This window comes from Sphaeramia orbicularis, chromosome 7 (genome assembly GCF_902148855.1).
Source record: "Sphaeramia orbicularis chromosome 7, fSphaOr1.1, whole genome shotgun sequence".
Lineage (NCBI taxonomy): Eukaryota > Metazoa > Chordata > Actinopteri > Kurtiformes > Apogonidae > Sphaeramia > Sphaeramia orbicularis.
Genome location: NC_043963.1, coordinates 7,129,130 through 7,156,639, shown reverse-complemented (window position 1 = coordinate 7,156,639; position 27,510 = coordinate 7,129,130). Strand labels below are relative to the sequence as shown.

Genomic DNA, 27,510 nt, shown 5'->3' with positions numbered 1-27,510 from the left:
CCTCCTCCTGCCCTGTTATCTGATCGGTCGATGCAGATCTAGAGTCAGTGTGTGTTTGTCAGCAGAATGGCATCTCTCAGCCTCCTGCTGCTCAGCGCCGCTCTGATTCACATCGCACAGGTAAGAACACACACACACAAACACACACACAAACACACACACAAACACACACTTCACATGCGTGCTAATTTATCGCCTGGATGCTGTATCGTCATGGTAACCCAATAAGAACACATGTCGGTGCTGTTTATCTGCCTGTTACATCACACATATACAGTAAAAGGCTGTGACTGTGTGAATATATTTTTATACTAATTAATTATATATTGATTAATCGATGTGGTTAACAGATACATCCAGACAGTATTTGTGTGTGTGTGCACGTGTGTGTGTGTGTGTGTGTGTGTGTGTGTGTGTGTGTGCGGGCAGTCTAGAGCTACAACAGGGGGAGCAATTAGTTTCAGCTCCTGTCACCATAGAGACAGGAGACGGTAACCCACGGCAACAGAGCCATTATGTGTTACACAGATTAGAGCAGGTCCCCTGACATCTGACTCTTGTTTTCAGCGTGCGTTTGTTCTGTTTTTGTGATGAGTATCTGAGAGTTTTAGACGATCAGAGCGGGGACATGTTGGTCATTTCTTCAAAGGGCACAACGATGATTCATTTCTGCGGTGGTGGAAGGAGTATTCACATCTTTTAGTTCAGTAAAAGTACTCAAATTCTGCACTACAAGTAAAAGTTCTGCACTGAAGCCTTATTTTAGTAAAAGTAGTTCAAGTATAATCTGTATGAAACACCAGCGGTGTATTAACTCTTTCATGAATGAATTATTAGAACTGTACCCAAGATTTTTTTTCCTGAATATTTTTATTCCACTTTAGGCATGAAAAAAACCCAATGCAATTGATTTTTTTTTTCATTAAGCGATTTTTCATGAAGTTACAAAAATGTCCACTCAGCTGGACACCATGCTTTTAATTTTAGAAGCAAAGAAATATGCATTACTGATATTCTGTGTGAAAACTATGAAATAAAAACATTTTAACGCTGCTAATCTGATGTTTTCCCACATTTTAACATACTCTAATACTAGTAATTACTCATCTCATGGAGATAATTTGCAAAAAACAACAACTTTCTGTTTAGAAAACCAAAAAAACCTGTTAATAACTACAGTCTAATAACAATTAGCAACTTTTTTACACTCAAACATGTTACTGCAGATCAGGTTTATTTAGAACAGCAAAGTTACAGTAATGGTACGAATTGCAGTGTATGGGATGATGCATAAACATCCACTGTGTTGGCTGATACAATAATAATAATAATAATAATAATGATAATAATAATAATAATAATAATAATAATAATAATAATACATCCGTTTTATATAGCCTTTTTTTTTAAGTACTCAAGGATGCTTTACAATAAGCAGCCAAGGGACGAACACACAACAAACGGGTAAAACAGATACAGAGTTGATACTAAAGGGCAAACAAAGAACAAATACTCAAGCAAAAAGGTAGAGAAAGATACGGAAAGAAAACACATGAGAGAAGGTAGATGAGGGTGGTCAGTTTTTGTATGATGATCTGAAGCCTGAACTAAAACAACAAACTCCATGAATACATAAGAGAAGACCTCTGAACAGCTGTCCACTATAATGACCACTATGCATGAAAGAGTTAAAACAGTCCCTGCCAGTGTTTTACTATTATATATTATGACTATTTTTGACAAATTTTACTGCTGCATATGTTTAAGGTTGATCTACTTCATAAACTGTTGGTAGTTTAAACTTAGTAATAGATCATATTCTTTAACCCTTAAAGACCTAGATCTATTTTGAAGCGACTTCAAATTTAACCATTCTTAAGTGATTTATCACCATTTATTATAATATTATCATCTACATTTTGCCTTTTACAGTGTAAGTCATGTAGCTGTTTACAAAAGCTCAGAGTACATACAAAGGTCATTACATCAGAACAGAGAAAACTGAAGAAAAAGTGAGTTATTCAGCAAAATATTCAATTAACTAAACATAAAAATAAGTGTGTCCATCCACTGTTATTAATCAAACTCCATGGGTTTTACTGGTGAATCAATGTTGTAGAAGATGATGGTGTTTCCATGGTAACTACGGAGCCTCTGAACGTCCAAATGGGTCATATCTGATGACCATGAAAAGATGACAAACTGCATTTTACACCAATTATTTACATGTACTGACAGGATTAGTGGATCAACAGGTATTAAATATTTTAGATCTGTAGATGTTTTTGGTTGATAGTGGATGTTTGGGTCTTTGAGGGTTCACATCATTAAATGTTTGTTCTATCGCTATCCTGTTAGAACCATATAATCTATAAAAGTCAACTTTTTATGAGCTCAGAAGAACAGGCTTGTTTTCAGCTTTGTGATGATGCATTTTCAGGCTAATTACCTCTGTCAAGGAAGGGCAGAGGTTAAGTTTTCATCGGGGTTTGTCTGTCTGTTAGCACGATAACTCCAAAAGTTATGGATGGATCTGGATGAAATTTTCAGGAAATGTTGATACTGGCACAAGGAACAAATGATTAAATTTTGGTTTTCTAGTTGTTGTTTTTTTACTTTTTAACTTTTACTTAACCAGGAAAGCCTCATTAAGATTAAAAATCCCTTTTGCAAAACTTCAGCTGCAGCGTAAATTACATGTCAGTTACAATCAGTCTCAAACCAAACATACAATCAATACAGATCAAGTCAAAAATGTAAAATATACACTGTCGATGTTCAGTTTACAAATAACTTACATAAAATAACTATGCATCAGAACAAGCAAAAAATATGATTAACCCTTTCATGCATAGTGGTCACCACAGTGGACAGTTATTCTACAGCTGTTCTCTTATATATTCATGGGTTTTGTTGGTTTAGTTCCATACCAGCCAAAACAGTGGACGCTCATGCATCATCCCATACACTGACATTCATACCATTACTGTAACTTTGCTGTTCTGGATAAACCTGATCTGCAGTAACATGTTTGAGTGTAAATAAATTGCTATAAAAATTGGAAATATGATAAAATGTGAGAAAACATCAGATTCACTGCATTGAAAATGTTTTTATTTCATAGTTTTCACACAGTATATCACCTTCTGATCTTGCGTTTTAAATACATGTTTCTTTGCTTCAAAAATTAAACATATGGTGTCCAGCTGAGAGGACATTTTTGGAACACCATGAAAAATAGGTTCATAAAAAAATTCAACTGCATTGTTATTTCATGCCTAAAAAGGAATAAAAACACTCAGGAAAAAAATCTTGACTAAGTTTCTCATAATTTATGCATGAAACGGTTAAATAAAGGAATGCTTCATCCTTCACATGGTTCATATTATTACATGAAATAACTGAGAAACTACCATTTAAAAAAGTAATTAAAGCTGTCAGACAATAGAATAGCTATAATACTCGAAATTAAGTGAACGTGGACCAATGTGAGTGGGTGTGGTGGGGTGGACTACTTTGACCCTTTTTTTTTTTTAGTTTAAGTTTTTGTTTGTCGTTAGTTGGTTTTCGGAAAACTGGACATGCTTATACCTGTGCTGAGAGGATATATATACTGAAAATGTGTCCTAATACAAAGCTTATTAAAAAATAATAATAATAACAATAAAAAGCTGTCAGACAAATGTAGTGGAATAAAGTTGGTGAGAATAATAGTGGAGTAGAAGGATATTGCTGCAGAAAATAAAAAACACAAGTAGCCTATAAATTAGAGTATATAAATTAGCACTGCAGTAAAAGTATCCTATACTGCAGTAAAAGTACTCTATATTTTTGATGACGATAAAGTTACAAACTGCAGGAGTCACTTTGTATTAAATATTTTTCAGTAGTCTGTACATGTCTGCTCTACACTGGTATCCAGTTTTAGTTGTTCCTGTTGGTCATAATAATGATTGAAGCTGTTCTTGGAGATGTGTGGAGCTGGACTGGATCAGGTTCTGGCTCTGAACCAGAGTAACAGACTCCTATTCATCCTCTGACTGGAAATAATTTTGTACTCTACAACCAACCATCTACTTTCTTCACATCTCACTGAGGAAGAAAAATCTCCCATTAAACTTGAAGGAAATATTGATGTTTATAAACTATATGGACAAAAAATATTAGGACACATCATGTCTACAGCTGTAAGATGTCCTGTTCATGATGATTTGTGATAAAAACATCAGTATTTCCTTAAAGTTTAATGGGAGATTTTTCTTCCTAAGTGAGATGTGAAGAAAGGAAATCCTTAGCGGTGGTAGAAATTTATTATTTACAGTCAAAATATTTTTGGAAATTTAGAAGTAGAACCATAGTCATGGATAAGAGAAAAATCTCATATTGTCTGAATTAAAGGGTTAAAGACATTCTAGGTGCACTAAATATGTCCACTTTGGTTATAGAAGCTGTTTTTAACCTGAAACTTTAGTTTGTGCATAAGAAATCAATATAAGTGAATCCCCAACGGAACTTTGTGTTGGTAAATGCAAGTTCTGCAAATGTACAGGATTTCAGTTCAGTTCAACATGTTGATGCTCATATGAACTATGTTTTCAGCTCAAAAATGTCCAATTTCATCACAATTAATGCTATATTTTCATGTCACAAATGGCCAAGTTCTATTTGAACTGAATTTACCTGAAAAACAAATATTCTGTTCTTTTAGATTCCCCAGTTTTTCTTACCAGATTCTCTCCTACATATCACATGTTTTATTTTTACAGGTTCAATCTTGAGTATGGTGCTGATCCATCCTGCTTATGTTCCACCAATACATACATGAAGAATGTCACACGTCACTTTTTAAATCAACGGTTTTCTAATAAAAAGCATTTTTATAAAGAAAGAACAATTCTATATTGTTATTTCCTCTTTAGTATGATAATAAACTATACAATAAAAAATTCTGATCCTAGTTTTTGCACAGGGATCATTAGTGTAAATGGTGACACGGCTGCAGAGCATCAGTCTGATGGGATCCACAACAACCATGTCACATCCGTCCACTGACACATTTTGTGTTTTTGTGTCAGCTGTTATTGTTTTAGATCCACAATACTAACATTTATGAAGAAGAGGAGAATTAGCAATTGTAAGTCTATAAGTTTATTGCTAATAAAGTACTGGTACTGACCAGAGCATCATGGGTAATGTCACGTCCGTCCATTAGCAAAAGTTTTCACATACACGTGCTATTCAAAATCCAATATTTCTGAAAATAGAGCTTCCACTGACAAATAATATCAGTAGTCTGTGCACAAATGCATTAGCATTATTTCAACACAGTTCTATGCATTTCTTACAACTTTTTTCTTTGACAGAAATGGCCACTCATTTGACCCCCTAAGGAAATTTTAGCCGAAATAAGAATAATAGAAAAGAAAGACTTGAATTCAACGTGTCCACATACTTTTGTCCGTATAGTGTAGATTAGTTCTGTGGATATAAAATGGTCTGATGTGGACTACGAGACTCATGTTCACAGTATCTGAAACAAAAGTGAAATCTGAAATGTGTCATCACCTGTGAACTCCATAATCCCTCCCTCTTCAGTCAGAAACACCTCAAACCAAAGTGCAGCTTCATTTCTGCAGATTAACCCTGAATCATGGAGGAGACAGAGTGATGCTCCTCAGAGGACTCATTACCTCCTCCTGCTCCTCCTCCTCCTCTTCATCACCTCGGGCTGCCTCTGCCTGGTTATAATCACACAGACTCACGGTACAAACGTCTGCTTCATAAATCTGACCTGCAGTCTGAGAGATATTACCGACATAAATCAGAGTGTGTGTGCGGCTTCAGGCTGACAAACACAAACAATCCATCAGGAAATTAAAGCAGCTTGGTTTTCCGCCTCAGTGAGTCTGAAGGTAATATGTGACATGGAAGGACGACGGAGCGGCTCTGGTTAATAATTAACACTTACTGAGGAGCGCCGTCGTCATTAGAGTTATTAAATTCTGCTTTCCATTTGATTGTGTTCAATGTTTTCTTTCATTTCTCTGTCATATGCTCGGACTCTGAGTTTTGGCCTCTGCAGATTTGATCAAAAATCTAATATGGCCTCTTTGCTGACTCACAGATTGCGTTGGCCTGTTTTTCATAATGCTTACTCACAGTTCAACCTGATGAGTCACTGTGCAGACAGGAGAGCTCCAGGCGTCACAACGCTCCATTTGTTCATGCGACATGTTGGAAGAAAAGCAAAACAACAAGATAAATGCAGCTAGTCTGGATTTCAGGTCATTAAGAACACAAAGCACACTTTAATCTAAGAGACACTTGAGGCTATTCTGCAAAATTTAGCTTTGAAAACCAAGACTGAACAAAAAGTACTGGTCCAACATTCTGTTTGTTGGTTTAGTAAAGTTCTAACGTCCATGTATATGTCTGTATTTAGATCCAATCTGGTATATGTGAAGTATGAACAGCAGGAAAAACTACAGTTTCAGGATAAAAACAGCTTCTATAAATAAACCAAAGTGATATAATGTCAGTTTTCAAAGTTATCACAAAGTTAAGCTAATGTTAGCTCATTTAGCACGCAGATGTTAGCAAACAGAGATAGTTAAAGATGTTTTTAGGGATAGGGGTTAATTTATCCATGTTTTCTTTAAAACAGTTGTGTATGATTCAAGGCTGAATAAATACTGTAACTATGCAAAGGAAACACAACTAAGACTGATTAAAGAAAAATTGTTTTGAGTTTGCTGACAACAGCGTGCTAAACTAGCTAATGTTAGCTAATATCGGACCTTAAAACAAATAAAGGAGGTTTATTCATATTCATAAAGGTCAGATTATTAAAGTAGCTCTACGTACATACTGTGGTCCTTACCTTGATGATATTTCTTACTATTATTAAATAAATTTAACATTAATTCCTTGTGAATACCTGACCTACAGTTCTGTGTAAAAGTCTTAGTCCAACATTCTGTTTGTTGGTTTATTACAGTTCTAATCTCCACACATATGCATTTGTCTGAGTATTTAGATCCAAGCTGATATATGTGAAGTATGAACAGCAGGAAAAAACTACAGTTTCAGGGTAAAAACAGCTTCTATAAACCAAAATGGCATTATGGTGTTTTTAACTGTTATCACACAGTTAAGCTAACGTTAGCTCATTTAGCACGCAAATGTTAGGAAAGACAGTTTAACATGTTTTTAGGGATAGGAGTTAATTTATTCATGTTTCTTTTAAAACAGGTTGTGTATGATTCAAAGCTGAATAAATACTGTAACTAACTAAAGGAAACACAATTAAGACGGTTTCAGACATATTTTTCATAGTTTGCTGACAAGAGTGTGCTACCCTAGCTAATGTTAGCTAATATCAGACTCTAGAACAAATTGAGTTTTTATTTATTAATATTCATTAATGTCAGATTATTAAAGTAGCTCTAAATACATACTGTGATCCTTACCTTAATGATATTTCTTACAATTATTACATAAATTTAATGTTAATTCCTTGTAAATACCTGATCTACAGTTCTGTGTAAAAGTCTTAGTCCAACATTCTGTTTGTTGGTTTATTACAGTTCTAATCTCCACACATATGCATTTGTCTGTGTATTTAGATCCAATCTCATATATATGAAGTATGAACAGCAGGAAAAAACTACAGTTTCAGGGAAAAAACGGCGTCTATACAGCAAAGTGATATGATGGTGTTTTTAAATGTTATCACAAAGGTAAGCTAATGTTAGCTCCTTTAGCGTGCAGATGTTAGCAAAGATAGTTCGTGTTTTTAGGGATAGGAGTTAATTTATTTTTTTGTTCCCTTTGAAACAGGTTGTGTATGATTCAAGGCAGAATAAATACTGTAACTACATAAAGGAACTAAAACTGGTTTCAGACATATTTTTCATAGTTTGCTGACAACAGTGTGCTATGCTAGCTCATGCTAGCTAATGCTGGGCTTTAGAACAAATGGAGTTCTTATTAATTAATATTCATTATGGTCATATTATTAAAGTAGCTCTAAATACATACTATGGTCCTTACCTTAATGATATGTGAAACTACTATTACATAAATTTCATATTAATTCCTTGTATACACCTGATCTACAGTTCTGTGTAAAAGTCTTAGACCAACATTCTGTTTGTTGATTTAGTAAAGTTCTAACGTCCACACATATGCATTTGTCTGTGTATTTAGATGTAATAAAACCAAGATAAATGCAGCTAGTCTGGATTTCAGGTCATTAATAACACAAAGCACACTTTAATCTAAGAGACACTTGAGGCTATTCTGCAAAATTTAGCTTTGAAAACCAGGACTGAATAAAAAGTACTGGTCCAACATTCTGTTTGTTGGTTTATTACAGTTCTAATGTCCACACATATGCATTTGTCTGTGTATTTAGATCCAATCTGATATATGTGAAATATGAACAGCAGGAAAAACTACAGTTTAAGGATAAAAACAGCTTCAATAAACTAAAGTGGTCGTATTTAGTGTGACCCTTTGTATTTAAAATGTCTTTAACCCTTTTGTTCAGACAATATGAGATTTATGGCTTTAACTTTCTTATGTTTTGTACCAGGTTTCATTCAACACATGTCAGATGTTTCTAATTGTTTGTGCTGTTTTTTGTCATGGGGTCAGAGGTCAAACTAAATAGGTCTAAATAGATCAATACTAAACAGTTTTGTGTGTGTTTTAAAGCTGTGCACATGTTTTCTTGTATCTGAAGAAAATACAATGACCAATAAATAAGTATAATCATTTTAACCCTGATAAAATAACAAAAATAAAGATGGAATAAGAGTTTTGCACAGTACTGTTCCCTCAGTAAAATAACCTCTAGTCATATCAATATGGTTTTTTTTTTAAGTTTTATGTGGACATGCAGAGGCTCTGCAACACATATGTTTGTCTGTTTGCATTAGTTTAACTGATAATATATATTTAAAATTATTCAACCACCCCTTGTTTTTTTCAATTTCTTGTTCATTTTAATGCCTGGTCCAACTAAAGGTACATTTGTTTGAATAAATATAATTCTAACAACAAAAAAAACTCAGTAGTTTAATTTCAGAGCTGATATCTATCCTTTTTCCATGTATTTTTGATAATAACCAAAATCACTTCAGTTCTTCCATCAATATCTATGGCATTGTACTGACAAAAACAGTGCTTTTAGACATTCCATGTTTTCTTTTCTGTTTGTTTTAGTCACATGACACACACAGGAGTTAGGACTGGATTGCATAACCATTGTTTTTGATGACTTTTGATGGTCTAATAATTTTTTCTGCAACTGTATAAGGGTCTTACATGAAGGGCCTTAAGAAAAGATAAGATAAGATAAGATAAGATACACTTTATTGTCCCTGTAGGGAATTTTTTCCTGGACTCCTTTCAGCTGCAGTTTGCAGGTGGACAGAATAAAAAAGAGCCAACAGAATGAAAAAGAGAATAAAGAAGAACCAAATAAATATGTACATTTTCACCTAATATATATATATACATGTAAATAAAGAAGTTATTGCACAGATATGTATTGCTTGCACAGTAAAGGTTAGATGCTTCATCTATAAGCTGAAAACTGACTTTCTTCGGCTTTAACTGTAAAATCATAGTTTATAGCTATAATTTCAGTAAAGTGATCCATTCTCAGACAAAAAAAATTATAAAATCTGGACTTTAAAAGGACCAGATGAAACTTTGGCTTTGTCTAAATTAAAGAAAACTGATGCAGACCGATTGAATAATAATAGAAAAACAGAATAAATACAGGAGGCAGAGGTCTGGAACTGTGCTCTAGTCCTTTGAGGGTGAAACATCAGTAATCCTTAAAAGCCTTAAGGTGTAGTATTAAGTATTAAAGTATTAGATTGAAACTGAAACCTCAGGAGGATCCTTCATTTACAGCCAAGACCTGAGTAGAACATATGTAATGTAACTACATATTTATGACTTTATCACATTCGTACAGTGGCAATAATCACACCACGTAGACACAGAATCTGCAAAACTAGTTAAAAACAGATGCAACTTTTCAAGCCTGTTCATGTATTATCACCTTGATACTACTTTCAGACATGTGTGGGCAGACTTTCCCTGCTCCAAACCAAAATTATTACATCAGCCTTTTCAAATCCACGGTAGACTGGACCTGTTCAAACTAAATCTAATGAGGATGAACAGATGCATCTGAACTCCTCCTCTGCAGACTCTGAGTCTAACTCCAGCCGTTGTAGATTCAGAACAAGTGCGGCAACGTCACGAAGCATCACAGAGGAGGTGATGAAGGGTGTGAACGTCCGGTGTGGATGTGAGATACGAGTAGTTCAGGGACATCAGGGAAATCCACGAAAACGACCGAACGCAGAACATGTGAGGCTCTAAAAGGCTTCGATTTTCTACTGTTTTACTTGTTTACCTACGAAAAAAAAACCACTGCAAAAAGAAATCAATATCACCTCAAATGTTTGTGCTATATTTAGAATACACCGTATGGACAAAAGTATTGGGACACGTTGAATTCAGAAGTTTCTTTTCTAACAGAGGCCTGGGATACAAAACAATAATGACAAATGCCATAATATAGTTTTATATTGGGATAAATAACATTGCATTGGTTATTACCTCCACCAAGGAGGTTATGCTTTTGCCACCGTTGGTTTGTCTGTCTGTCTGTCTGTGTGAAAGATAACTCAAAAAGTTGTGGATGGATTTGGATGAAAATTTCAGGAAATGTTGACACTGGCTCTGCCTTGGTGGAGGTCTGTGCTCTCTGAGTACTTTTCTAGTTTTTGTTGAAATTTTTATTGTTTCTTCCAAAATGTCTCAGAAGTGGTTTTTACTTTATTCCTCTCAACACTGATTTTTTAAATTTTATCCATGACTATGATTTTAAATGTCCTACCTCTAAATTTATCTACCTTTAAAGGGGTCATATTTTGCTAAACCCACTTTATTAGTCTTTGGTTTGGTTATTTGTGTATTCAGACCTTAATTGTGAGACTGATCTCATGAAATCTCGTTGTATGTGACGCCAGTTTATTGCATTTGGCGTGCTATACATACGCATTTTCATCCTTTTGCATCTTATTTAACGCCATTTGATGCCATGTCAATACGCGAGCCACTAATCCCACTAATCGCTAACCCTAACCACTAATCGTGCTAGCTGCTAATCGCTAACCCTAACTGCTAATTGCATTAATGGCATGCTATTTTAGGTGATGTAAATACACACGCTGAAAGCTTATAATGCGTACAGATAACACGCCAATTAAAAGTGGCGTGTTATCTGTACGCAATTCATGATATCACGTGGCTAATAGTTCATACAGTTTGAATTTGAACCCTCCAGCTGCTGCAAAACTATCTTTATATTCATTTTGACAAAAATCCAGTGGATTTCTACAACCTGTTTTAATTCCTGCTTAATTTGTTACATTTTTTAACTAGTTCTGTCACAACATTTGCACATATAAGGTCAAGACTTCCTACGAACATTTCTCCATGACATAATTGTTTGTCAGCAGCAGTGGTTGTAGTCCAGACTGAAAATATGTCCAAACTTTGAGCCCATTACCTAAAATGTTCAGTTGTTGGTTGAACGGGACAGAGCAGCACAGCCAACAACCTGGAAGGGGTGGGGTCTAAAGTGGCTCATTTGCATTTAAAGGGCCAACGCTCCAAACCACCTTTCTGGTGTCATTACTGAGAAATAGGGTTGAAGATGGGACCTGTAGAGTTGAATGAATGAAGAATTCAGACCCAAGCAGAGCATTTACAGTTTATGGAGACCACAGGGAAATGTTGGAAAATGAAGAATTCCCATTTAAAAAGGAAAATATCACTCCTTTAAATAAACATGATAATTAGAGAAATCTATATAAAGGAATGAGCTAAAATTGTTTCATTGAAATTTTGTGGTTACATATGAATATGTAATATATATTATATGTGAATAAGCTAAACAACCACTAATAGCCTGAAATTTCTTTTAAAAAATTAAGTGGAATTTTGACAATATTCCGCCTGTTCCTAAATGTTTTGTATATTTGTAAATCCCCTGTGATCTACAGTCGCAGAAAAAAATTGTTAGACCACCCCTTGTTTTCCTCAATTTCTTGTTCATTTTAATGCCTGGTCCAACTAAAGGTACATTTGTTTGAACAAATATAATGAGAACAACAAAAATAGCTCATAGTAGTTTAATTTCAGAGCTGATATCTATCCATTTAACATGTTTTCTTGATAATAACCAAAATCACTTCAGTTCTTACATCAATATCTATAACATTGTACTGACAAAAACAGTTCTTTAGACATTCCATATTTTTTTTCTGTCTGTTTTTGTCACATGATTTTTTTTTTTTTTTTTTTTTTTTAAATCGAGCAATGAACAATTGAACAGTATATATGCATAATAGTATACATCAAAATAGGATAAAAAAATTCACATTTCACAATATATTTTACATTTCCAATAATATAGACACAAATGTAAGTAAAAATAAAATAAAATAAAAATAAATTTTAAAAAAAGATCAAGGTATAAAATAGAAATTACATAAATTAAATAAGATTATATATTTGACATAGTTTTTTTTTTTTTTTTTTTTTTTTTTTTTAACCTCAAATAAAGATTATATTTAACATATATCCTTAGTGTCCAGCCAAGGTCAAAGTGCAATATATATTTTCTATACTGTTTCTTGGTTGGTGACATGCTTGCTTTTATTCTGTATATATGTTTACACTTTTCTTTTCTTTCTTTTAACTGTTTTACACTACGCACCCACTAGAGAATTGTCTCTTATTCGTTGTACATATGTATAATGACAATAAAGGCATTCTATTCTATTCTATTCTATTCTATTCTATTCTATTCTATTCTATTTTATTCTATTCTATTTATTTTATTTGCTTTAGAGCTTTTAATGTTCTTTAAATTGTCTAAATAACTGGAAAAAAGGGCCTTAAAAACAATGATGTTTTGAAGCTGGTGTGCAAATTTGGTGCAATGAATGTGAAATTTGGCAAATATTACTAAAATTTTAGTCACATGATACACACAGGAGTTAGTACTTGATTGCATAACCATTGTTTTTGATGACTTTCGATGGTCTAATAACACTGGGTTACAAAAAAGTGTTTTTTGGAAGTTGTCTAGGTTTTTTCAACTGAATTAGGACCATTTTGCACCGCTAAATCCAAAAATGACATCCGTTTTTCTCAATCAGGTCAGGTTTTTTTGCTAATTTGATTTTGAAAAATTTGATCTTCTCACAAAATTGATTACATTTTTGTGACTTTATCAGTTGATCTTTTATATAGTTCTCACCCAAAATAGGTTTTAAGAGAAAAAAAAATCATTTGATCACTTGATTCCTGTTAGGTACAATGGTGTATTCAGCGCAGATGTAGCAGAATACGTCAGGCTTATTTTTGCAAGATCTTCTTGTCGAAGCCATTTCATTCACCTGTAATATTAAAAAAAACATTAATCATAAATTGGCAAAAGTAAAATCTTCAGAACTCATTTATTGCAAGAAATATGAAAGAATTTTGTATCATATGATGTGAAAATGCCCATAAATGTAAGCAAAAATGTTTAAAAAAAAACCCCAATATGTAGCATAGTTCAGAAAGTTGACCTGATTGAGCAAAATTAACGTGGATTTTTGGATTCAGCACACCAAAATTATCCTAAATCAGCTCAAAAAACTTAAACAATAAATTGTTGTTGACCAGTGTAATTTTTTCCATGACTGTATAAGTTATAATGCACAAGTGATAAACTGAGGCATAATATGTTTAAAATTGCACTTTTTGTTTTTTTGCATGAAATCAAAGGGACATTTTGGAGTTATTATTTATAGTTTATGATGCTATTATGTACATGTGACCCCTGAACTGTAATGAGTTTGACACCCTCAGTCTAAACCTTCAAAAACAATAGAAAACATGCTCCATTTACAAGACCTGAGAAGAAACGTGACTCAGATCATGATTGTACCTCTAAAGGTCATTGTGTGATCTTTTGTTCGGATCGCCCAGCCCTGCGGTGTTTTCTAAAATTAACCGCTGATGTTAATCCAGAAGGTCGGCTCACACAGTCGCCGCTGCCTCTGAACCACATTTCCAGGGATCCTCGAAGATGCTGCTGAGCTTTGAGTCGCATCAAAATCTAACCTCAGCTCTGTGGCGCGAACGTACGGCTGCGAACACACGCTTCTCTGAACATGTCAGAGGCAGCGTAACATCTGTCCACCATGTTGGAGAGCAGCAGGATGACAGCCAGTGGTGTTGTAGGTACCAGATGTGTTCATGGTCCTGTGTGGAGAACATCTGGGCCTGAACACTACTGTGTATCAGGTGTATCTATTTACTCACCGGTGTCTCTGTTTATTCTGTCAATACTCTGGGATTGATTACAGATGGGATTCACCCTGGTGTGACTTACAGCTGAGGGACATTTCATACACTACATGGACAAAAGTATGTGGACGTGTTGAATTCAGGTGTTTCTTCTCTAACAGGGAAATCACTCACTACTACAGTGGTTTCCAACCTTTTCTGTCTCGTGACTCCATTTTAACCCTTTCATGCATGAATTATGTGAACCTCAGTCAAAAAAATTTTTTGAGTGTTTTTATTCCTCCTGAAAAAAAAAAGACAATGCGATTGACGTTTTTTTTTATAGTTTTATATTGGGATAAATATCATTGCATTGGTTAGTTTGGTTTAAATTGTTATCTTTGCTTCCAAAGTAAATCAGAAATGGTTTTTACTTCATTTATTTCAACATTGATTTTGTTTTTTATTATCCATGACTATAATTTAAATGTTCTACCTCTAAATTCTATAATATTTTCATGTTCTGACTGTAAATAATAATTTTCTACCACAACTAACCATCTACTTGCTTTACCTCTCACTTAAAAAGAAAAATCTCCCATTAAACTTAAAGGAAATAATGATGTTTATAAACTATGTGGACAAAAGTATTGGGACACATCATGTCTACAGCTGTAAGATGTCCTCTTCATGATGATTTGAGATAAAAACATCAATATTTTCTCAACCCATAAAGACCCAGTGCTACTTTTGTGTCAGTTCCCAACCTTTCCTAAGTGATTTATAACCATTTATTCTTATACTGTCCTCTATATTTTGCATTTTTCCAATGTAAATCATGTATTTTCCTATAATCAATTTACTGGTTATGTAGATGTTCATAAAAGTTCAGATTAAAGTGAAGGGTTATTATATAACAAACAGTGAAAACTGAAGAAAAAGTGACTATTTGGTAAAATCTCTCATTAACTGAACATAAACCCAGTGTGTCCATCCACTGTCATTGATCCAACTCCATGGGTTTTACTGGTGAATTAATGTTGTAGAAGATGACAGTGTTTCCACAGTAACTATGGAGCCTCTGAACGTCCAAATAGGTCATATCTCATGACCATGAAAAGATGACAAACTGTATTTTACACCAATTGTTTACCGTGTATTGATAGGATTAATGGATCAACAGGTATTAAACAGTTTATATCAGAAGGCGGTTTCGGTCGCTAGTGGCTGTTTTGTATGTGCGATGTGAAGACAGTAGATGGTTAGCTGTGGTAGAAATTACTATTTACAGTCAGAGCATGAAAAATATTTTAGAAATTTAGAGGTAGAACATTTAAAATCATAGTTATGGATTTCAAAAAAAAAAATCAGTGTTGAGAGAAATTAAGTCAAAACCATGTCTGAGTCGTTTTGGGAAACAAAGATAACAATTTAAACCAAACTAACCCTGCAATGGTATATATCCTAATATAAAACAATATTCTGACATTAGTCATTATTGTTTGTATCCCAGACCCCTGTTAGAAAAGAAACACCTGAATCCAACGTATCCACATACTTTTGTCCACATAGTGTCTGACAAGAATACAACAGAGGCATAAAATACTTAAGTTAAATGTTTTAAATCTCTTTTTTTTTTCAGGTAGTTTTTCCACCTAAAATCAGATTGTTTGTTGCCTAGTCAGTAAATATAAGCATATTTTAATGGTGTGTGTGTGTGTGTGTGTGTGTGTGTGTGTGTGTGTGTGTGTGAAAAACATGTCACATGTTGTGTATTTTGTGTGTTTTACTGCAGACAAACAGTGTTGTTCTGTTGCATTTAGAAAAACACAACAAAAACGATACATCTATTGTCTGTTGTGTAATGCACTGACATGTGACATTTTAATATTTGGATTTATATGAAGGTTAAAAAATATAACACTAATCATATCTAGTATTTATCCCATAGTATAAAACTATATTCTGACATTAGTCATTATTGTTTTGTATTCCAGACCCTTGTTAGAAAAGAAACACCTGAATCCAACGTGTCCACATACTTTTGTCCACATAGTGTATTTACTCACTAGTGTCTCTGTTTATTCTGTAAATACTCCAGGACTGATTACATACTGGATTCACCCTGGTGTTTCTTACAGCTGAGGGACATTCAATCGCTGGTCCTAAAGATCAGCTGTTTGTTTGTGTATACGAGGGCAGACGGAGGCTCTGACGACTGAAAAAGCTTCCTGATAAGATCGATAAACCTGATCAACCCCGAGCTTTATTCGGACCAGATCAATAACTCTGTTCGTTCTTATCGGATCCTTTCTCTCCTTCACACAGACTCCTTTATCTACTGTTTATTTACACACACACATACACACACAGACGACCAATCGCATTAGCGGAGGCAGGGACAGAACGGCCCTCACGCTGCCATGGCAACAGCACGGCTCCATGGAGACAAATAGCATTCTCACGACACAAACATTAACGTGATGATGATTTAGCTGCTTCATGTTTTCTGCTCGGGGCTGCATACAGATCTGTTGCTAAGGTTCATGGGAGTTGTAGTTGCTAATGTGATTTGTAGATTCTTGAATTTTCCAGAGCAGTTTTCATTATATTTCTGATTGATTATCTGTCAGGGGCCATTTTTATCAACATGAGGATGTAACTGCAGGACTCCAAGAACAGACGAGGAAATGTTAAAACACTAACATGGTTTTTAGGGATTCTGTTCAAAACCAACCAAACTCAACCAAAACAATCACAAAAAACATTAATTCCTGCACATTACAGACTTTCAGCATCTGTTATTATCTTTTACATTAAAAGCTCTAAACATCCAGCATCTAAATAATTACTGAACAATTTTCAGTCACATTGTGGATCATGACTCATAATATGATCTTTTGGCCATCCCTAACTGCACTGGTAACAGGTTAATTAGTAACACCTAACATTGGATATTACATTTCAAAGGTTAGCAGCACAGTACTGAAGTAAAATCACTCCAAAAATAAATAAATAAATAAAATTAAATAAATAGGAGCAGTGTCCCTGTATCTCACCATCATGTTCTATCAAGAATCAATCCCCAGTTGAATGTGTGAGGTTGTCAGGTTCTGTTCTGTTAGAGTCCTGTGGTCTGGACGCAGGAGATCAATCATCCCAATAGAAGTGGGCGGGACTTTCACTGGTGGAGAACTCAACTAATTAAATGAAAGTCCGTAAATGACTTCTATCAGTGATCAATAGGAACTATATTCATATCGTAACCATTTCCATGTTATAAACTATCAAAATATGGACCATCATAAGGAAAGGCAATTTTTTTATATTTCAAAAATACGTCAAAAATTTAAAAATCTACATTTCGCAAAACTGAACAGACTTTGTAGACATGGTTCCAAGGAAGATACATAAAAATTTGAAATATATCTGACGAGTAGTTTTGGAGAAGATTGTTGAAATCTAGACATTGGTGACCTTGAGTTTGACCCTTCAAGGTCACTAAAGGTCAAAGATCATGGACCCACATGAAAGTCCATATATGACTTCCTATCAGTGATCAATAGTAACTATATTAATATCTGTAATAATTTACATTTTATAAACCATCAAAATATAGATGAGTAAGTAAGCAAAGGCAAATTTTTTTTATATTTCAAAAATTCATCAAAAAAAAAAACAAAAACATACATATATATATATATATATATATATATATATGTATATATATATGTATATATATATGTGTATATATATATATATATGTGTGTGTGTGTGTGTGTATATACATATATATATATACGAGGGCTGTTCAATAAGTTCATGGCCTCACCCAGAACAGAACAACACAGACTGATAATTTATATTTTATTTTTCAACATAATCTCCATTTACAGCAATGCACTTGGTCCATCGATGTTCAAGCATCACTATCCCATCACGAAAGAATGTAACATCCTGTATTATAACAACCAGTATTTCTGGGTGAGGCCATGAACTTATTGATGGCCCTCATATACATATATATATATATATATAAATTTTGCAAAACTGAACAGACTTTGTAGACATAGTCTCAAGGGAGCTACATAAAAATTTGAAATGAATCTGACTGTTTGTTTTGGAGAAGACTGTTGAAATCTAGACATTGGTGACCTTGAGTTTGACCCTTCAAGGTCACTAAAGGTCAAAGGTCATGGACTCAAATTAAAGTCCATACATGACTTCCTATCAGTGCTCAATAGTAACTATATTAACTTTAACCATTTCCACGTTATAAACCATCAAAATATGGACCATTAGAAGTAAAGGCAGTTTTTTATATTTAAAAAAATTCCTCAAATAATTCAAAAATCTAAATTTCTCAAAACTTTGTTCAAAGGAAGTTACATAAAAAATTTGAAATGAATCTGATCAATAGTTTGGACAGAGAAGATGTTTGAAGAAATTGCTAACGAAGATGACACCTTCACAATCCAATCCATTTTTATTTATCAAGCACAAATTTAAACAAACACAAAGGTTTCCAAAGAGCTGTGCAGTAAAATAAATGCAATAAAAACACAATAAAAAGATTAAATCCTAAGATAAAAACACAATGAAACATAATAAATAAATAAATAAATAAATAAACTGTCCACCCCAGAAAAAAATATCCGTGCGCATAAAATCAACATCCTACGTGGTGTGAAAAGCCAAAGAAAAGAGGTGGGTTTTAAGAAGAGTTTTACAATTAGACAGCAAGGAGGCCAGTCTAATGTGCAATAGCTCATGTCTATCAGCAGATGACCTAAACAGTGCAAAAAAAAAAAAAAAAAGTCACAACAGCAAAAAAATATATACCATTAAAAAACAAAACAGTGCTCATTTGTTCACTGGTCTGGTTTTGTATCTCATGTCCATCAGTCACCAACAAGAATTCATATTTAGTTACTGCACTGAGCACAGTAGACGGAAATAATCAATAGTCATTCAATCAATATTTTGTCGTCAATATTGTGTATAGATTTTAAGGGGTGAATAAAACGACATAAATTCAGATTCAGTCCAAACCCTGGGTGAACCCGTTAACCTATAGACGACGCAGATCAATGCTGTGTTGGCAGTAAATTTCCACAGGAGAGTGTGTGATCGATTAAAACTGTCTGGCCACAATGAAAACCGATACCATGGCTCAGCAAAAACCAGACTCCATAAATACTGAACTAATGGACTGAAGGAGGAGACGCTGGAGGTGGACACACTTATCTACAGTAGACAGACCACAGTCCCACTAAACGTCACCACAGCTGAGAAACACTGCAACAAACTGAGGGAAGGAACACAGTCCATCACTGAGTCCAACGACAAAACCATCCATCTACAACACAGGTGTCAAACATGTGGCCCGTGGGCCAAATCCGGCCCGCCAAAGGGTCCAGTCCGGCCCTTGGGATGAATTTGTGAAATGCAAAAACTACACTAAGATATTAACAATCCTTTTAGTTCAGGTTCCACATTCAGACCAATTCAATCTGAAGTGGACAAGATTCAATAAAATATGATCATAATATATAAATAATGACAACTCCAAATTTTTCTCTTTGTGAATGTAAATATTTTCATGTACAGGGTGGGGAAGCAAAATTTATAATGAACATTTAGTTGTTTTTTCTCAGCAGGCACTACGTCAATTGTTTTGAAACCAAACATATATTGATGTCATAATCATACCTAACACTATTATCCATACCTTTTCAGAAACTTTTGCCCATATGAGTAATCAGGAAAGCAAACGTCAAAGAGTGTGTGATTTGCTGAATGCACTCGTCACACCAAAGGAGATTTCAAAAATAGTTGGAGTGTCCATAAAGACTGTTTATAATGGAAAGAAGAGAATGACTATAAGCAAAACTATTACCAGAAAGTCTGGAAGATACTATTAAAGAAGAATGAGAGAAGTTGTCACCTGAATATTTGAGGAACACTTGCGCAAGTTTCAGGAAGCGTGTGAAGGCAGTTATTGAGAAGAAGGAGGACACATAGAATAAAAACATTTTCTATTATGTACATTTTCTTGTGGCAAATAAATTCTCATGACTTTCAATAAACTAATTGGTCATACACTGTCTTTCAATCCCTGCCTCAAAATATTGTAAATTTTGCTTCCCCACCCTGTAGCTATGCTAAAACAAAGCAACATTTTGCAAAAAAAAAAAAAAAGTGAATCACCTGAACAAATATGAACCACCTTTAATGTCTTAAGAGAAATAAATACAATTTTAACAAGATTCTATCTATAACTAAATGTTTTGTGTATTTGTAGACCCACTGTGATCTGTAAGTTACAATGTACATGTGTAAATGATAAAATGAGGCAGAATATAGTTAAAATTACACTTATTTTTTCAGTTTGTTCATGTTATTCACATCTTTTGAAAGGATAGTTTGTAGATGTAAACCTTTTCATAATGTAAATTTACTTTTTTCATTCTAAAACATAGAGAAAAGTTTGGAGTTGACATTATTTCTATATTATTATGTTATTATTTTACTGGTTCGGCCCACTGCAGATCAAATTTAGCTGAATGTGGCCCCTGAACAAAAAGGAGTTTGACACCCCTGATCTACAAGGTTTATTTTAAAGTGAAAATCCAGGATCTGGACACTGGTGTAAAGGTCAGACATCTCATAAGGTGTCCAGATATGTCTTCGCATTTTTACAACTGAGGGTCCGGAGCCAAAACAGGAAGAAATGATATGATACGTAAATTAGTTTTCCTAATTACAGCAGAAGAGTGTTCTCTAATAGAGTTTATTAAGGTTAATCTCCCCAAAGGTAGAGGTGAAGACTCAATCACAAACAGGAAACAAGATGAAACGATATAAAGATGCAATAAGATGAAAACCAGAAGATTTAAAATGTGTAGAAGACGCAACAACAAAATATGACAAAACTTAAATGATGAAAATATTTAAAACTTAAGTAAAATGATGTAACTAGAGGAATATGACATAAAAGATGTAATGAAATAATGGTATAATAATAAATAAGAGATGCAACCAGATTTTCTTTTCTCTTCTAGCGCCATCTTGTGGTTCACAGGCTGCTAAATAACACAAAGCACCACTCCAACGCAGACATCGTATAGAATTTAGGTGAAAATATATAAGTAATTTCATTTATGCTCTGGAGACAAATTATGGTGGCCATACTGAATACTAGAAGGATGTTTCTGGAATAATTCACTGTCATCAATATCATATATTGCATTTGGCCATATGTGAATAAAATATTATCCATCCATCCATTCTCTTCCGCTTATCCGGGGCCGGGTCGCGGGGGTAACAGTCTAAGCAGGGATGCCCAGACTTCCCTCTCCCCAGACTCCTCCTCCAGCTCTTCCGGGGGATCCCGAGGCGTTCCCAGGCCAGCCGAGAGACATAGTCTCTCCAACGTGTCCTGGGTCTTCCCCGAGGTCTCCTCCCGGTGGGACATGCCCGGAACACCTCCCCAGGGAGGCGTCCAGGAGGCATCCGAAACAGATGCCCGAGCCACCTCAGCTGGCCCCTCTCGACGCGGAGGAGCAGCGGCTCTACTCCGAGCTCCTCCCTGGTGACTGAGCTCCTCACCCTATCCCTAAGGGTGCGCCCAGCCACCCTGCGGAGGAAACTCATTTCGACCGCTTGTATCCGGGATCTGGTCCTTTCGGTCATGACCCAAAGCTCATGACCATAGGTGAGGGTAGGAACGTAGATTGACCGGTAAATTGAGAGCTTCGCCTCTCGGCTCAGCTCCTTCTTTACCACAACCGACCGGTACAGCGACTGCATCACTGCAGACGCTGCACCGATCCGTCTGTCAATCTCACGCTCCATCCTTCCCTCACTCGTGAACAAGACCCCGAGATACTTAAACTCCTCCACTTGGGGCAAAGACTCCCCACCGACCCGGAGAGGGCAAACCACCTTTTTCCGGTCGAGAACCATGGCCTCGGATTTGGAGGTGCTGATCCTCATCCCGCTCGCTTCACACTCGGCTGCAAACCACCCCAGTGCACGCTGAAGGTCCAGGTTCGATGAGGCCAACAGGACAACATCATCTGCAAAAAGCAGAGATGAAATCCTTTGGTCCCCAAACCGGACCCCCTTCGGCCCTTGGCTGCGCCTAGAAATTCTGTCCATAAAAATTATGAACAGAACCGGTGACAAAGGGCAGCCCTGCCGGAGACCAACATGCACCTGGAACAGGTCTGACTTACTGCCGGCAATGCGAACCAGGCTCCTGCTTCGGTCATACAAGGACCGGACTGCCCTGAGCAAAGGGCCCCGGACCCCATACTCCCGAAGCACCTCCCACAAGATACCACGAGGGACACGGTCGAACGCCTTCTCCAGATCCACAAAACACATGTGGACTGGTTGGGCGAACTCCCATGAACCCTCGAGCACCCGATGGAGAGTATAGAGCTGGTCCAGCGTTCCACGACCAGGACGAAAACCGCATTGTTCCTCCTGGATCCGAGGTTCGACTATCGGTCGGATCCTCCTCTCCAGTACCCTGGAATAGACTTTCCCCGGGAGGCTGAGGAGTGTGATCCCCCTATAGTTGAGCACATCCTCCGGTCCCCTTTCTTAAAAAGGGGAACCACCACCCCGGTCTGCCAATCCAGAGGTACTGTCCCCGACCGCCACGCGATGTTACAGAGACGTGTCAACCAAGACAGTCCCTGCACATCCAGAGACTTAAGGTACTCAGGGCGAATCTCATCCACCCCCGGTGCCCTGCCACCGAGGAGCTTGCCAACCACCTCGGTGACTTCAGCTTGGGTGATGGACGAGTCCACCTCTGAGACCTCAGCCTCTGCTTCTTCTATGGAAGACGTGGCAGTGGGATTGAGGAGATCCTCGAAGTATTCCTTCCACCGCCCGACAACATCCCCATCCCCATAAAATATTATCTAAGGATGAATTTTCACCATTTTTAACATGTTTAAATGGATGGTCAGATGGACATTAAAACAAGACAACAGTTTGACTATAAACTCATTCATTCAGTATTTCTGCTGTTTAGTGGACATTTATAATAATTTTAAAAAAACAACAACTTTTGTCTGTTAAAAAATAAACATCGATTCATATGCCTCAGATTATATCCACCACATTATGTTGTGAATTCAGTAAAAAAAAAAAAAAAGTGTCAGCCTAACCAAACTGCTGTGTTTAACTAAAATAATTGTAAAATAATGTAGAAAACCTTTTAAATCATTATCACTCAGTGCTAAATTTCAGTGGGATATCCGACCATATTTCAAAGTAAAAGAACGTATTACAAACCGTTGGACAACCGCTAACGTTAGCTTTGTGCTACTTCCTGGCTAATGTCACCATGCAAAAACAGTACAAAAGGTGTAAAATAATTCTGAAATATCTGACTATACTGATGTTTTACCACCCAATGTTTGAATTTTTTTGTTGTTGTTGTTGGATGTATCTGTATGAACAGGACACAGAAATATTTGCTGCAGTTAGCATAATATGACATAAGATAACCGTTAACATTTCTGTACACCAGTGCTTTCCTAAGTGGAATTAAAATATTGTACATTCACAGATTAATTACAAAATGGTGTGTTGTACTACCACATTTAAGGAGTATGTTGATATTTCAGAATTAAATTACTCTTTCGTATCGGGTCACAGTATGAGATTACAGTAAACTAAGAAATGGCTAAATGCTAATGCTAGCTATTGTACAGTAGTAACAAAACATGCTTTATTTTGAAAAATGGTCCAATAATCATTTGGATTCTCACTATCCATTGTCCTATCAGTTTGTAATCCACAAGGAAATGGTGACTTAATGACAGTTCGTTGATTTTCCATGTTTTTATGGCATGAAAAACACTTTATGCTGTTATTTTTTGCTAACAGTGTTTAAGCCTTTACATTATTTAAGTTGTTTGAGTGTGATGTTCGAGTAAATGGCCGTTGTGTGAATACATTCTGTTTTTTTCGAAGTTACTCAAGGTGGATTGGATGTGGCGTCACCTTACTCACCTCCATCTTCATTTCAGTCTCTTCCTGCTGGTCGTGGGAGGGGGCGTGGCCTGGATGTCTCAGTGGGCGGAGCCACACGTCAGCGCAGAGATGTTCACAACATGCTGCCATATGAGGACCACATGATGTCATACCGGGCCACACAGGAGGGAGGCGGAGCTAACGACCTGTACTACCAGACCAACGACTGGAGGGGGCGGGGCTTGGACCAGGCCCTGCAGCGATTGGTGGAGAGGGACCAGAGGCGGGAACAGGAAGAGGAGCAGCGAGCAGGTGGGAAATACACTTTAGAGGCGTGGACCAGTTCTGTTTGAAAAAGGCATCAACCAATCACATGTCTCCACAGCGTACCTGGCCGCTTTGCTCCGCCTACTGACTGAGGCCGAGCGCGTGGGATTGGTCGGTCCTGAGGATGTGGAGGTGGTGGAGGAGGAGGATGAAGAGGAGGACGATCAGGGGCCTCAGAGGGACTTCCAGGGACCAGCTCCTCCAGATTATGACGAGACGGGGCGGGGCCTCAGCATGGGGAGGCCCCGGGCCGCCTGGTGGGGCCTCATGGAGCCCCAGCTGGCTCAGGCCCTGCTGGACAGGTGAGGATGACCACTTCCTGTTTCAATATGTGTGGTCTTAAAGTGGCTAAAGCTGACTGTGACCTTTGACCTCTGGGGGCAGAATGGAGCCGCAGCTCGCCCAGGTGCTGGTGGAGAGAGCGAGGCAGGAGAGACTTCAGCAGACGGGACGGGTTCCACCAGGACTGAACCGAGACGGAGACCAGGACACCCTGAGGTGGAAACAGAATGAATGAGTGAATGAGTGAGTGAGTGAGTGAATGGACGAGTGAGTGAGTGAATGAACAAGTGAGTGAGTGAATGAATGAGTGAGTGAGTGAATGAATGAATGAATGAGTGTGTGAATGAATGAATGAGTGAATGAGAGAGTGAGTGAATGAATGACAGAACAAGTGAATGAATGAGTGAGTGAGTGAGTGAATGAATGAGTGAGTGAGTGAATGAATGAATGAATGAATGAGTGTGTGAATGAATGAATGAGTGAATGAGAGAGTGAGTGAATGAATGACAGAACAAGTGAGTGAGTGAGTGAGTGAGTGAGTGAATGAATGAATGAATGAATGAATGAGTGTGTGAATGAATGAATGAATGAATGAATGAATGAATGAATGAATGAATGAATGAGTGTGTGAATGAGTGAGTGAATGAATGAATGAATGAGGGAGTGAGTGAATGAATGAATGAGTGATTGAGGGAGTGAGTGAATGAATGAACGAGGGAGTGAGTGAGTGAGTGAATGAATGAACGAGTGAGTGAACGAGTGAGTGAATGGGTGAGTGAGTGAGTGAGTGAATGTACGAGTGAGTGAGTGAGTGAATAAATGAATGAATGAGGGAGTGAGTGAATGAATGAATGAGTGAATGAGGGAGTGAGTGAATGAGGGAGTGAGTGAGTGAATGAATGACTGAATGAGTGAATGAGTGAATGAGTGAATGAGTGAATGAATGAGTGAGTGAGTGAGTGAATGAGTGAGTGAATGAATGAGTGAATGAATGATAATACATAATAATAAACAAAGATAAAGACAAGATTAAAATATTAAAAAGCCAAATAAATAGTGAAAATATATGATATAAATAAGATTAAATTTACATATAAAATAAAAGTGTTTAAAAGGTATAAAGATACAATTATTTTGGCAAATATGACAGGAAAAAAAATCAGGAAAAAATCATTCTAAAGACTTGCTTGGAAAAATTGATTTGCAATTTAATCAAAAACTAGGTAAAAATTTACCAAAAATATTTTTCATTTCAGAAGAACTTATGTAATAATTCAAGAAAGCTGTAAGAATCTCAAGAGGAACTCACATTGGATTTAGAAAGACAGTTAAAACAACACCACCATCTATCAAAAAAGAAGATTTTTCAGCATTTAGAAATAATTTTAAAAGTTTTAAATCTTTTTTTTTACTCAGTATATTTATTCTGTATGTTCTGACTTGTTTGTCTTTTATCAAAGTCAGGAACGGGAATAGGAAGACAAGTTCATCATCTCAAGAAAATGAAATAATCATTTTTGTGGGAAAAGAAATGGATAAAATACTTACGAAGAGTAAAGTTAAATACATAAATTAACCTACAATGACAGTGAGTTTTGCTATTGAGATCAAATAATTATAATGAGAAAACAAGACAAAGAATCTGTTATAATGTGAAAATGAGAAACTGAGGAAAAAGAAAAGAAAAAAGAAAATTAGACAAATAAACTCCTTACAATAATAAAACATAATTTATCTTGGGGTAGTCCACTTCTGTATAGTTTCTATTAATATGATTTATGAGTGTTATGATGTTGTTTTGGAGTCTATATTTTGGGGAAGATGGGAAATGTAGTTATGAACACTTACTCTTTACCCTTCCATCCTCAGACGTCTGGTTGCTAGGATACTGTCGAGCATCGGCCCTAACAACGCCGCGGTGATGACGTCTGGTCGCAGAATGAGGAGGGACCTGTCCGTTGCCGCACCTGAACCTGCGAGCTCCGCCCACAGGAGAACCCGCCGTTCCCTTGACGACCTGGCTCCGCCTTCACCTAGCAACGACCCCCCTCTGCTTAGGGTGAAGAGGCTTGAGGATGAGGAGGAGGCGGAGTTAGAGGAGGAGAAGCTCCACCCACAGGTGGGGCTGCAGAGGATGAAACGAATCGATACGGAAGAGGAACTGAATCATGGGAGTCGTAGGCGCAGGAGGAGAGCTGCCCTGAACTACGACCCCCAAGTACTCATAGATCAGATGTTAGAGTACATGAGGGAGTAAGGAGAGAGGAGAGGAGGCAAGGGGAGGAGTCAAGGGGAGGAGACAAGGGGAGGAGACAAGGGAGGAGTCAAGGAGAGCAGAAGTGTATCTGTTGTGTCTTTTCAGGGTTTCTTTCTGTTTTTGCTGCTTTTTGGTGAAAATGTACCAGATCAGTCATTTGTTGTTAAAAAGAAGTGATGGAGGAGACGTGAGCGGACCAGAAACACTTTCATTTAAATTCCTCAGAAGATCTTTAGTAGTTTTAATTTTGGAAAGTATGAAAGTAAAAAAGC

At 36.5% G+C, this 27,510-nt stretch overlaps 1 protein-coding gene across 1 annotated transcript; it reads left to right on the top strand.

The window, feature by feature from the left end:
- Positions 1 to 27,500, top strand: pcsk1nl (proprotein convertase subtilisin/kexin type 1 inhibitor, like). Its single transcript, XM_030138390.1, has 5 exons — positions 1 to 120; positions 24,429 to 24,684; positions 24,758 to 25,001; positions 25,084 to 25,197; positions 26,851 to 27,500. Exons 1-5 carry the CDS (start codon positions 67 to 69, stop codon positions 27,236 to 27,238), a joined length of 1,056 nt encoding a protein of 351 aa, XP_029994250.1. The 5' UTR covers positions 1 to 66; the 3' UTR covers positions 27,239 to 27,500.
- Positions 27,501 to 27,510: the final 10 nt, after the last annotated feature.